This window comes from Cryptotermes secundus, unplaced genomic scaffold (assembly GCF_002891405.2).
Source record: "Cryptotermes secundus unplaced genomic scaffold, Csec_1.0 scaffold838, whole genome shotgun sequence".
Taxonomy (NCBI): domain Eukaryota; kingdom Metazoa; phylum Arthropoda; class Insecta; order Blattodea; family Kalotermitidae; genus Cryptotermes; species Cryptotermes secundus.
Genome location: NW_019744415.1, coordinates 360,895 through 373,429, shown reverse-complemented (window position 1 = coordinate 373,429; position 12,535 = coordinate 360,895). Strand labels below are relative to the sequence as shown.

Here is a 12,535-nt window from a genome sequence, read left to right as displayed (position 1 = left end):
ATGTAGAGTGTGTTCAGAAGTGAATGGCTTTACTAACCCTCATCCTGGAGTAAGGTCTGCTAAACAACCTTCTGGAGAGTCATGATCATTCTAACAATGATGTCAGTAAAACAAAATGGCAATAATGGAATGAGGTTCTGATGTGAAATGTTAACTTACCAAGTTTGGCAAGAAAATTATTATTTCTGTCCTAGACTAACAAACTACATTTTTGGCATAATGGTGGTTAAATTTACCATATGACATTGCTTCAAGCCCTTGTCAACCACAACCCATAGTGTAAGAGAAAAAAAATTAGCTAATTGTATATATAGTGTTACATGTCATTCAAGGTAGTACAATTTCTCGGAGATTCCGTTTTGTTTCTGTTGGTCTAGTTAGGGAACTTCTCTGTGGAAACTGATCTCTTATGCATTTTATTTCAATTATTTTATAAAAAAGAAATGTTCTAGTCACTTATTTAATATTTTTCATTTTGTTCATCCACTACCATTTTTATTTTCTTCATTGTGATTAAGATATTAGGAAAAGTGTGTGTTTACTTCCTTTATATATATTAATTATTTTCTTATTTATTGTACCAAGTTAGATGACTGGAGAAAGGAATGCATGTACATCTTTCTCATATGCCTTTATGGCAGCTTAAAAGTACTGCATCCTATTATGGGAATGTGTAATAATTTTTGTTATTCAATATACATTCAATTTATTTATATATTTATTAGAAATGTATATTTACTTTCAGATTTCTTCTAGTCATTAAGGTGTGAAATTCATCTAAAAACTAGAACATGTTTAATAGTGATATTATAATGCAGAGGTAATAATTCCTCTTGCATGACAATACTCATATAAGTTAACAGTATGCAAAGCCAGCAGTTAGCTCTGGTCTACTGAGTTGCACCATTAGTACAGAAGAGATACTATTATAAAATCAGGCTATGTGGTGCTGATTTCCAGTATTATATATTTTTTGTTATGGTTCTGAACAAAATGGCATCTAGAGCAACCCAAATTTAAAAAATTAATAAATTCTACATATAAAGTGAACATGAAGAACAGTAGTTTTAATGTGTTATTGATTTCATATTCAATTTACTTCTTCATTCAAATTATGATATAAAATTTGGCTATACATTTAAATTATTTGTATCTGGGATGGCAAAACTGTGGCCTGTGAAACAGTACTGAAAATTGTAACACATGTATTGTAATTAAATTTAAGCCATTTGCCAACAAAATTTATTGAAAAAAAAAGCACATATTCAAGACAGTTCTATTTCAAGAAGGTCTCAGAGTCTTGGTAATAATTTATTAAATCTGAGGTTTTTGTAGTGGTGAAGATTCATGTTGTAGTCCCCTAGATTGTAACACCATGTAATTTGATAGGTGGACATCAGTGTTGAAAAAAAGAACATGCTGCTTCCATCTTAAGTGTAGAACAGAAGATAGAGGGGCTACATCCTCTGAAAAGTTGGTAAGCACCTATTAGACATAACCCAGAAGACCACAGAGTAGAGAGATTTATACAATAAAAATTAAAATTGCCTCACTAGAGTGATATAATCTGTTTAACATTTGAGTCTGATAAATCCAAAATTATGACCATAACGATTTTACTTTGAATGTCCTTTGCAGCAGTTCAGTTCTGAATCATATATATGGCCCATGTCATGAAAGGTTTTGCCATTCATAGATTGTAGTATGTATCTGAAGTGTAATAAATTATGTCCAGTTTGGAAGGTTACAAGAAGTTATATCTTCACGCCCTGTGGATTCACGAAGTACAATGGATACTATGTACCCTTGTCTTGTTGTTGAAATAGTGTTTTGTATATTTTGTAACATTACGATATTCTGTTGTCATTTATCATTCTTAAAACTAGACAAAATCTTAATGTAACAGATTTCATTTTATTTATTATTTTTTCTGTAAAATATGTCACAATATGATGTATGGTTATTGAAATAAAATGTTAATATTGTGTCTTACTTAATATTGCTTTTAATAATCCTTAACTAGAAAACTCATTACCAAAGCATGCATAGATCCTGGTCTATTCCACAGATGTATTTTAACAGCTAATATCTGTCTCAGTAAATGACATGATGTTATCATTCAGCCTGGCACATCATTTTATAACACGCATCACATGGACATGTCTGCACACACAGTAATGGCTTTTGGGAAAAGTGCTGTGTTACCAGGATGATCCTGTTCTCAATGGAAGCACCAGTGGCAAGAAAGTAGATATCTGAAACTGGCAGACTCAGATTTCCTGAACAGAATTTCTGTGATTTATTTTAATCTTTGTTAGAATAGAACCTTTTGAGAAGATGTACTGTGCAATAGCATACTACAGTAGTGTTGGCCTAACAAGTAAAAGTTTTATCTGCTGACTTGCTGCAAGCAATATGAATACATACATCAATGAGTTCTTCATGAGAACATATTTTAGAAGATGCTGATACTTATTTCCTGCATACAGTCCTTGCCTTATAAAGAAAGTGTGACTGCTTTTAATATGTGGATTGAGTTCCATCAGTATTTTCATTCATAGGTTCAGAAATGGTGGAGAAAGATTTTTGTCTGAATGAATGATAAATTAATTTTGAGGTCAGTGAGGTAGGCAAAATCACAACAGTTCAGTCTCCATAGGCTTAACTATACTAGCTATTTCAAGTGACTTCTCACAGTTTATGCCTGGGTGGGAAAGCATATTGTATGTGGAATAACAGATGTGTTCACAATAAGCAAACTTTGAAGTTAATGAAGTGTGAAAAATTACAAAGAAAATATCTGGAAAGTGAATGTACTCCAAATTGGAGTACACATTTCCATTCTTTCCTTTTCATTATAAGATAGTGTTTATTTCAAGCCAAAATGACAAAGTAGAATCCATAAATTTTCTAAGTGAAGTTACACTTGGAATCAATATCCTCAGCCTAAAGATAACAGTTCATGTTGCTTTTTCAGAACCATATTTGTTGGTATGTATGGAGGTGAAGGAAAAAATGTTAATATTAAAATAATGCATTAGTGGTGTATAGATTCTGCCCCACCCACCCTAGAATATTTGTGTGTTATCACAGTCATAACAATACTGGGCCAGTATCCGTAATTTAGTATAGTTCTCTGGACATGAACTCCCACATTTAATGTTCCCAGACTTGCTCTTTTGAGAAAATCAAATGTATTAAAAATACTGGTCTCTGCACCCATTTCAAAACGTTTCTGGTGTCTTGCTTTCAGCATTACAGTCTCTATTCCCACAGATCTGTGGATCACAACAGCTAATATAACCAACCTATAGGGATACTGATTACAAGATAAGCCAGTGGATTGAACTGTAATACAGTAGCAATGAAATTAACGCTTTTCAGAAACAACCAAACATTTTAATTCAGTGTAAAAATATATACAACATTTAAATGTGAACGGAAATCACATTTACACATATATAATATGAACGATATTGCTGACTTACAAAACATATTTCTGTATTTTTACAAATTTATTAGTATTATTGCAAATGTAAAAATATCAATTATAATTGTGTTTCTTTAGTTATTTAAGATTTTGAAAATTATTGGAATGAATAAGAATTATAAAAGCAGTATTTTTATTTAAGATTTTAACCAGTAGCCCCCTCATATTCTAATGAAGCAGTTTCCACTACTTTATGTGTGATATATGATATATATATAAAATGAAAAAGAAAAGACATTTCTTCTTAAAACATCACTTGAATCATTACTATTCCTCATTTCAGCTGGTATTTGTTACCAGATGTCACACAAGAAAGAAGTACAGACACAAACTAGCAGCTACAGTAGCAGGTGGCCAGGTAACTTGGCTGCTACACAAATTCCAATCAGTGAAAAGATGTCTGTAACAATATCTAATGGGTACCAGGGGCTCTTTCCTTGAAGGTAAAGTGGCTGGGGCATGAAGCTGAACACTCATCTCCAACTAGGGCCAAGGCCAAGAAAATGTGGATCTATATATCCACTCCCCCCATATGTCTTCATGGTGTGGTGCTTAATTAGTTAAGCACAGGGACAACTTCACATTTTTACACAGTTGGAAACAGGCATTCAAGAAAACTTCTTTATCAATCTGTAATCCTTCAATGCAGCTCTGTTGGTAACCCTAACCACACCAAAAGGTATATGAACTTAATCCATGCTCTGTGTAAGGTATCTGTGTCAGCTGACTTCACAGCTTGGCAGATCCTAACTTTGAGTTCCTGAAGACTGTTTGGCAGAGAAGGGGTGCAAACTTGATCTTAATACAGCCCTATAAGATGTGGCTGCCTTTGTCTCCACAAACCACATAAAATATTTAGCCTTTCCCACTTGGTTTACATTTTGACTGTTTAAGCTCAAAGCACTCCTTATGGTGACTTCAGGAACTTTGTATGTTCACAGGTCAATAATAAGAGGAATTTTGACTTACTGCTTCCAACAATGTAACATTGTGTAAGATTAGAGTTTTTCACGGGGGGTGACTATGAAGAAAGCAGTCATCTGGGATTTGGCACCGTGTATATGTGGTGTTAACCGACGCTTCAGAGGAATGTATCCCCTCCATCTTCAGGGTAGAAGGAAAAATATAAGAAATCCGCAAGCGATGAGACCGTGAGAACCGGTAAAAGCAGACCAGTCTGCAGATTTCTTATATTTTTCCTTCTACCCTGAAGATGGAGGCGATACATTCCTCTGAAACGTCGGTTAACACCACATATGTACGGTGCCAAATCCCAGAAGACTGCTTTCTTCAATGTAACATTGGTTTTTGTGTTGGATTTAGTTTACTCACAGTAAATGTTATGAACGTGTTCATATCTTTTGTAATAATCATTTATATAGGAATGATTAATCAAAAGAAAACTGGCTTCAGAATGTTTTTCTATAACTGACATTGGAGTACATATGTACTGAGGAATACTCTGGCAAGAAATACATGACAAAATCTCATTTAAAACTTAAATACCTACACAGTGTTCCCTTGCTTATTAGAAATGTCCACTATAGCCCTGCAATTTTCTGCAACATATATATATATATAAAATCTTGACACCTAGATTCAAAAATACTTTTTCACCCTTGTTGAACCTTCAGGTTCCATAAATCATTGGGACCTGCTTGAGTAGCTCTGGAACTGGGAACTTCTCAAGAAGGGGGCAGCTCCATAGAATTAATTAGTTAAAAACATAAGCAATTAAGAGTATAATAGTGCAGAAAATTTCAAGTATGGCCACCAGCTACTTTCACAAATAACAACAGAAAAAGAAAAAATAACCAGAAGATAGTACTCTTCATAACCACCATTATGAAAACCTCATATCCTACAAAAAGTAACTAGATTCAATATGTTATCAACTTTTATTTCAGCCTTGGTATTTCATTTATTAACATTGCCTGAATAAAGTCTGTATCTAATGTTTTATTTATATTCCAAGATGTTCTTATGACTGACTGTGGCTGCAGCAAGTTTCTGTTTACAAACATGGCTATGTCAGGGTCTCCTCAATGACTCCTCCTATAGTGAATCCATCTTTCCTTGTTGTGCTTCAGTGGTTGTTACAACAGTCCATCACTGCCTGTTTCCTCTCTGATCCCGAGCTTGACGGCGCTTTCTGGCCACATATACAACCCAGACAAAGCCTATCAAATTGGTCACGAACACTCGCAACTGCAAATTCCATTGAAATATAATTTACAGAATTAGGACACAACTTTACAGCCATTTATTATATAGTTTAAGTAATAACTGTTTTTTTTTTTCACTTCAGTTTGGGGAATATATCTAGGTCTCTCATTTTCTCTTTAAGTTCTTTATTGCAGGTTCTAGATAAGTTACAAGATAGCTATTCCTCTCTGTCCTCATGACAAGCTAACAGAAATTATTTTTCATATATAATTTACATGTATACAGAATCAGTCAGTTTTGTTCCAAGTAATGACTTCTGATCACAAGTTTCATATGATTGCAGTTTATGCAATAACAGTGTTACTGTTTCTTCCTCTTAATTGGCTGTATGCTGTTGTAATTAGGATTGGAAGAATATCACATTTGAAAGTCTAAATTTTCATACTTCATGAGTTACTGAAATATTAAATATTGCTTACCACTGGATGAACAAATGTAAAGTTAATGAACTGCAGGAGAGAGATCCATTTCCAGTTAGATATAACTACAGGCCAGTACAACTGAGAAAGTTGTTTAGCTGATTGCTGTTGTGATTTACCCTGAAAACAAATATTAGTGCTGCTGGAAAACAGGAGGGCAAAAACACACTTATGGAAAAGACAGACTGCAAAATTGTATAAAAATATAATGGCTATGCATCAACAAATGTATCTTAATGCTTCTTACACCAGCTCACCATAAAAATCTAGCTTGTTATAAAACATTATGCAGGAACCAAGAAGAAGATAAACAAGATGGGAAAATGCTAATGTTGAAGGAAAGTTACATTTGTTAAATTATCTCTGTCTCAAAATTTTTTAAATTACCTGTATATGATTATACTGAATTATTTGTTTCTGTCATAATTTACTGACTTCCTCATGGTTACACATAGCTGCACCTTTTTTTTCTGCATGTCTAAGTTAAAACCAGAAAAGAACATTTCTAACCCCCTTACATTAGGAGAGGAAAGGTTAGTGATGGAGGGGATTAAAATTTATGACAACTGCATACTTAATTTGTGAACATCAGCATGAAAACTTTTCTGGGGTCCCCCCCCCCACCTCAAATCAAATCCTGGACATAGCCCTCTTTTCCTTTCACATATCACAGTTATGTTCAACTTCCCTATTAAGTGTTGTACATTCTAACCCAAGTAATGTATTAGCCTGTATCCAATAATGAACATTATCATCATTACTTAAAAGATACCTCTAGTCGTGGGAGCACATATAAGGCCAAAATCTGAAACAGAGGCATGAAGACCAGTCTCTCCAAAATCAGCTGCTTAAGTGGTGCCAAAGCTACATCATCAGATATATAGCGATCTAAAGCGCTGTAGAAATAGTGGGGAACTGAACCTCCAAACAAAAGCCTAGAAAATAAATAATGTAATTACAAAGGATCATCTGCTTATTAATATAAGAGTATTAAAACTATTCAAGACTATTTTGATATTACAAAATCATAAGACATCTTCATTACAAACATGTTTAGCATGAAGAAAAGCTGTCACTCAAGTTGACAATTCAACCTGACTGTCCAGCCATCTGTAACAGTGCATACATTAAGATAAGAGACCTAGGTTTTCTGTCCCTGGATGATGAAATAATTTCTCCTTGAATAAAATACAATTTAATCCTCTCCAATGAACTTTGCTTCAAACATATTCACTACCCTACTCCAATTTAGGGGCAGAATTCTTCCTTAATATACTAAACTGACTGGTGCAATTTGCTTCCTTTACAAGTGCAAGGATTTGTGCTGGATGAAAAGCCACAAAAACAGTTCAAACTTTATTAATGACTAACACCGAAATACGGAAACTGTAAACTAAGGGCTGGATATGTTACACTGGTCAGTTTCATCACACGAAGCTGATGTGATTTTGTAATTGTTTCTCCATAATACAATTTTGACTGCCTCTGTGGTCTAGTGATCAGAATTCCTGGCTCCAGATCCAGAGGTCCAGGTTCGATTCCTGGCGCTACCAGACTTTCTGAGAAGTAGTGGGTCTGGAATAGGGTCCATTCAGCCTTGTGAGGATAACTGAGGAACTATTTCAAGGAAATAGCAGCTTCAGTCTAGAAAACCGAAATTAACGGCCACAGGGATTCATTGTGCTGACCAGGCAACACCCTCCATTCGCTAAAGTTGGCACTAACTTCACTGACAAGCAGTGGTCACTCAGTCAGTATAGTTCACTTATGGACTAAAACCACAGAGTTTGTTTTTGTTAAATTTGATTTGTTTCTGAACAGTGAAAACAGCCAGCAGCCACGAGCAAACCCTGGAAGATATAAAGAACCTCCACATCAAGATAGACAGGTGGCACAATATCTGCCCCATACAGGAGGGATGATGGGAGAACAAACACGAACCTGCATGGTTTATGAATTTTAATTAGTGACAATGCAAAAATGTTTAATTAGCATCAAGAAATTTTAAATAATTTTTTAAAAACTTTACATTCCCAAGAAACTGCTGTTTGTGAAATGTTCTATTTTGTGTACTATGCATTGTAGCATATAAGTGTACGTACTTCACGTCTAAACGACTTATGTGATGGTGGTTTCCTATTTGTAGTGATGTTTGCCCTCTGAAGATGGTCCGCAGAGACCGAAACATGTAAGGGTGTTAAGTTTTCATGTAGTAAAAAACTTACAGGTCACACTGGACAGAGTGATTTATATTTGTATTTGTTTTTTATAATACAATTTTGTAAGAGAAGACTCACCTATTCTTAAAAGCACTGTACTCACCCAAACACTCCATAGGCAATTAGGCTGTCCTGATTGATTACTTTCACACCTGCTAAATACTGTGATGTCAAGTTCCCAAGAGTTGCTATCACACAGCTGCAAAGAGTTGCATGGTGTCATAATTGGAAATAGACACATTTATGGTGTGGCCAGTACTGAATACCAAAACCCCACTGTTTGTTGCCAAAACTCCACAGTCTGAGTTCCTTACTGTGGATGGTTGAGGGGTACAACCGCCTGATATAGAGGGTACCTGTGAATGTATTGAATGGGAGAGAGAAGATATGGATACAAAATTTTATTGGGAAAACCTGAAGGGAAAAGTCCACTTATGAGACCCAAGTGTATTCATTCATTCATCAGTAATCTGTCAGATGACAGGTCCACAGCCTCTTCCAAAACAGTTTCTCCACTTAATGCGATCTTCTGTTTTTGGAAAGAGACTATCCAGGAATAGTGATAATGTGGTAGTTTTTCCATTTGCTTTCCACATCGCAGTACAACAGCCGTTCAAACCACTCTGGTCATGCCTGTTGCTATACGAACTTGAACCATCTCGAGCATTATTTTCTCTGTGCTTCAAGTCGCCGCTGATGACGCTGCTTCCGGCATCAGTTTTCGGTGTCTCTCTTCGTCTGATGCCTACCCTTTGACCTGTCCAGCAAGGGAGGCCCTGCCAGTAGCTACGCTACCGCTGGTATAGCTCTCAGGGTCCTTGGCATACTCAAACACCCTCACCACGATAAGGTGGAGACACCAACGAGTATACCAAGTGTATATGGGAGAATAATACTTTAGTGGCCCTTAATGAAAAAGGGTCGGAAGTTGTGGACTGGATTTACTGGCGCAGGCTATAATCCAGTGGAGCGATCCTGTGATCTATAAATTGTGAATTGCTTCACCAGCAATCTCCTGCTTCAAAGAATCACTTTGTGAGTTCCTCAATTTATCAGTTTTGGCATACTTCAGTCAATAAAGAAAAATAATCAATTAATTAAGTAGTAACACTGCAGCTTCAGGCACAGGCAGGATGAAGAACCAAGGAACTGAATGTTTAAGGAGAAGGGAAAAGTGAGAAAACGTGAGGGAGGTGGGGGGGGCAGACAATTCAGCAACCTCCTTGAAACTTTCTTGTGAATGTTTAAGGAGAAGCATTTAAATTAACTTCAACTTCCACAAGCCACAGGTTGCAGGTTTGATTCCTGATGAGGCATTGGTTTATTCACTTGACCTAATCCTTCCAGCTGCACTAGGCACTTCAGTTGACTCAGCCTCCAACAGAAACGAGCTAGGGGTAAAGGGAAGCTGGCATGTAAGGCTGACAACCTCACCGCCATCTGTGAGCCAGATGTCTAGAAAATGTGGAAACCTCAATGTCTCACAGGCCTATGGGCCCCCACAGCCTGTTTCAGGAATAGCTTTATTTTATTTTTCTGGTAAAATGTCACCTTTGAACAGAGGACATTCTTAATGCCTAATTTATAATATGAATTACAAATATCAATGGTGTATGATACAGTAGTCTTGGATGCAAAATACAACCTTTCCACAAATCATTTTACTTCATTTTGCATATGAAGAATGGCTGTATGTAAACCCACATCTGCTGATGGCCACGAATGCTCTGTTTCTCAACTGTTGTGGCAGTATGCCCTAAAATGTTAAAACATTATACTTGGCTCTGACTTATCACACACACAACCCACATTCATCACACTTATTCTGTGACATTAATTATCAAATAACATGCTGTGGCCTTGAACATCTAATACAATGATGAATTTAATTTATCATTGTGATCTTACATCATTCATATTCACACATACAGCTATTGTTATAAACTCAACAGGACATTTATTGTAATTCTTCATTTTGTTTCCACCTCAACACAACAACCATTAGAGTCTCATTCATATTTTTCATTTCATTTCATTTATTTACATGCCACAAATCCATTACAAGGTCTTAGGACCCAGGATAAGGACAATAGTCCAATATAACAGAAACAATATATAATATAAACAAGTATGTATTCATTATAAATTTGTAATAAAAGATATAATGTAAATATAAAATTTACAAGTCACTTTTCAATGCCTGATAATGTAATCTATAGTTCCATATACAATGAATGAAGATGTCATAAATACATGATCATTCAACAGGATGGAATTTCTTAGTGTATCAGAAAATATCACTTTGTATAATGAGTTTATTGATCTTAACAGCATGGTAACGAAGAATTTATATAGAATAACACAACAGGATGCATTCCTTAAAGAGGACATTTATTTTTTGTCTAATTAAGTGGATAATGTTACCAGGGTAGAATAATGTGTCAAAACTGCTGTTCCACATAATGACGGAATAAATTTACAACCTGTTTTCAGTGATATAATAGTCTAGATATGACAACAAATGAGTATTTCTGAATATGTTAGAACTGTAAAACTTCCTTAGAACGGTGTGTTTGTGTTCAATGGAAAAAAAATTCACCTTCAAATGAAGGATGTCCAAAATGATAATTTATTTTTCTGGGTAAATAAGCTATTTAACAGAACCCAGTAATAGCTATATGAACACTTTCGTTACTAACCTGGTGACCGACTTTGTTCTGACTGGATTTGTGTGCAGCTGTTGAAAATAAAATCCTAAGACATTATATATAGGCTTTGAGAGAGACATGTTGACCTGAAACAAGTGGATTAAATGTATAACTGACGTTTGAAACAAAATAAAATACCTACACACATTGCTATCGTGAAATATCTTATGACTTGCAACTCTGCTCACCGCCCAAGTCTATCACACGTACTGTCCCTTTGCGTGCCTATGGCTATTCCGTGTTTACTTATCAGATGATTACAGTCTTACACCGAACAACATAACCACACTTTACATATCGCAGTCATTTCAGACATTTGAGACTTCCTTGTAGCCAACACAGCCATTCTAATGCCACTACATTTTCAACCGTATCATTAACCTTTAACTTTAAAACTGAAATTATTTTCTATAGTGTTCCGTATGTGTTAAAATCAACCACTGTCAAACTTATAAACGAAATGTTAGTAATAAAGCCAGCACTCTTAAACAGAACCGATTAGAAAAGTAACACGTTTTTTTTCGTCACAGTACTCCATGCTCAACAGACACACATAATAATTTGTGCATCAATTTTAACTTCGACAGTATTGTGTGCGTCCTGTGTAAAGTTTAACTCAGTGCAACTTAACAGCTGACTAAAGTAATTTACACCCATTCAAAATATTTTGTTCTTACCCTTTCCCGAAGTAAGTCTATGTTGGCGGCCCTTCCCGTTTCAGTCTTATTGTTAGTCTCAAGGTCTCAAGCGTCTGAAGGGTCTCAAGCATATCGTCCTTGGGTTTAGACAATTTCCCTTCCTTTGCTTACGAAATTTCGGAGAGGTTCATGCCTCATGTGATTTAGGTAATTTTCATTTATGTGATGACGCATTTCCATTAAACCCTGTTCTGTCACCTATCGTTCACTGATTTCAGTCAATCTGCTGTGAAGGATTCAAAGTCTGGAGTTTATATATTTTATGTGTGGCTTAGGTTGTGTCCAAAAATCAGTTTCTTCTTTGGGCCCTTAATTTTGTTAATTTATTACTGTGAGAGCTTTTTAGCCAAGAAGATATATTGGGATGTGGAAGCTACACACAATCTTAACCTCATAATTAAATCGAAGTTGTAGCTAGTTTCACGCTCTGGCCGCTTTAGTTACTAGGAAAAGAATCCCCAGGAACCCCAGCGATCACACTAGAGAGTGAATAGCTGGTTGGATGTTGAATGCGGTGACAGAAAAATTCCCAACACTCCTGAGGCTCCTGAGAATCGAAGCCTGTAGCCACCTACACCAAGATAATGACAGCCATTAAGGCTCAATTCCCTAACCCACAAGCCTGTAAACCACGAAATGTGAGCAGTTCACAATTGCTTATTCACTATATTTGCAGCAACCATTAGGCAAAATGGATTTCTTTATAAAGTTGCAGATAGGATATTTGAAGAAGAAGAATTGCTACAAGTCGGTTTCACTGTCCGTGCGGTCTAAG

At 35.7% G+C, this 12,535-nt stretch overlaps 1 protein-coding gene across 2 annotated transcripts; it reads right to left on the bottom strand.

Annotated features, from left to right (window-relative positions):
* Positions 1 to 5,369: 5,369 nt before the first annotated feature.
* Positions 5,370 to 11,843, bottom strand: LOC111874762 (peroxisomal membrane protein 2). Of its 2 annotated transcripts, none has more exons than XM_023870533.2 (6): positions 11,740 to 11,843; positions 11,054 to 11,148; positions 8,458 to 8,553; positions 6,908 to 7,070; positions 6,136 to 6,255; positions 5,370 to 5,698 (listed from the first exon to the last, which is right to left on the bottom strand). In XM_023870533.2, the coding sequence occupies exons 2-6, from the start codon at positions 11,140 to 11,142 to the stop codon at positions 5,600 to 5,602; spliced, it is 567 nt and encodes a 188-aa protein (XP_023726301.1). In that variant the 5' UTR covers positions 11,143 to 11,148; positions 11,740 to 11,843; the 3' UTR covers positions 5,370 to 5,599. The 2 variants fall into 2 exon arrangements, with proteins under 2 accessions (XP_023726301.1, XP_023726300.1); XM_023870532.2 differs by lacking the exon at positions 11,740 to 11,843 and adding an exon at positions 11,251 to 11,691.
* Between the last annotated feature and the right edge of the window lie 692 nt (positions 11,844 to 12,535).

Excerpts from the sequence above, each read along its gene's own strand:
- LOC111874762 (XM_023870533.2), bottom strand. The coding sequence starts at position 11,142 with ATGTCTCTCTCAAAGCCTATATATAATGTCTTAGGATTTTATTTTCAA. Across the intron at positions 6,256-6,907 it reads ATGTGCTCCCACGACTAGAG|GGTAAATCACAACAGCAATC; the intron begins GTATCTTTTAAG and ends ATTTGTTTTCAG. Across the intron at positions 5,699-6,135 it reads TTACATTTGTTCATCCAGTG|TTGCGAGTGTTCGTGACCAA; the intron begins GTAAGCAATATT and ends TGGAATTTGCAG.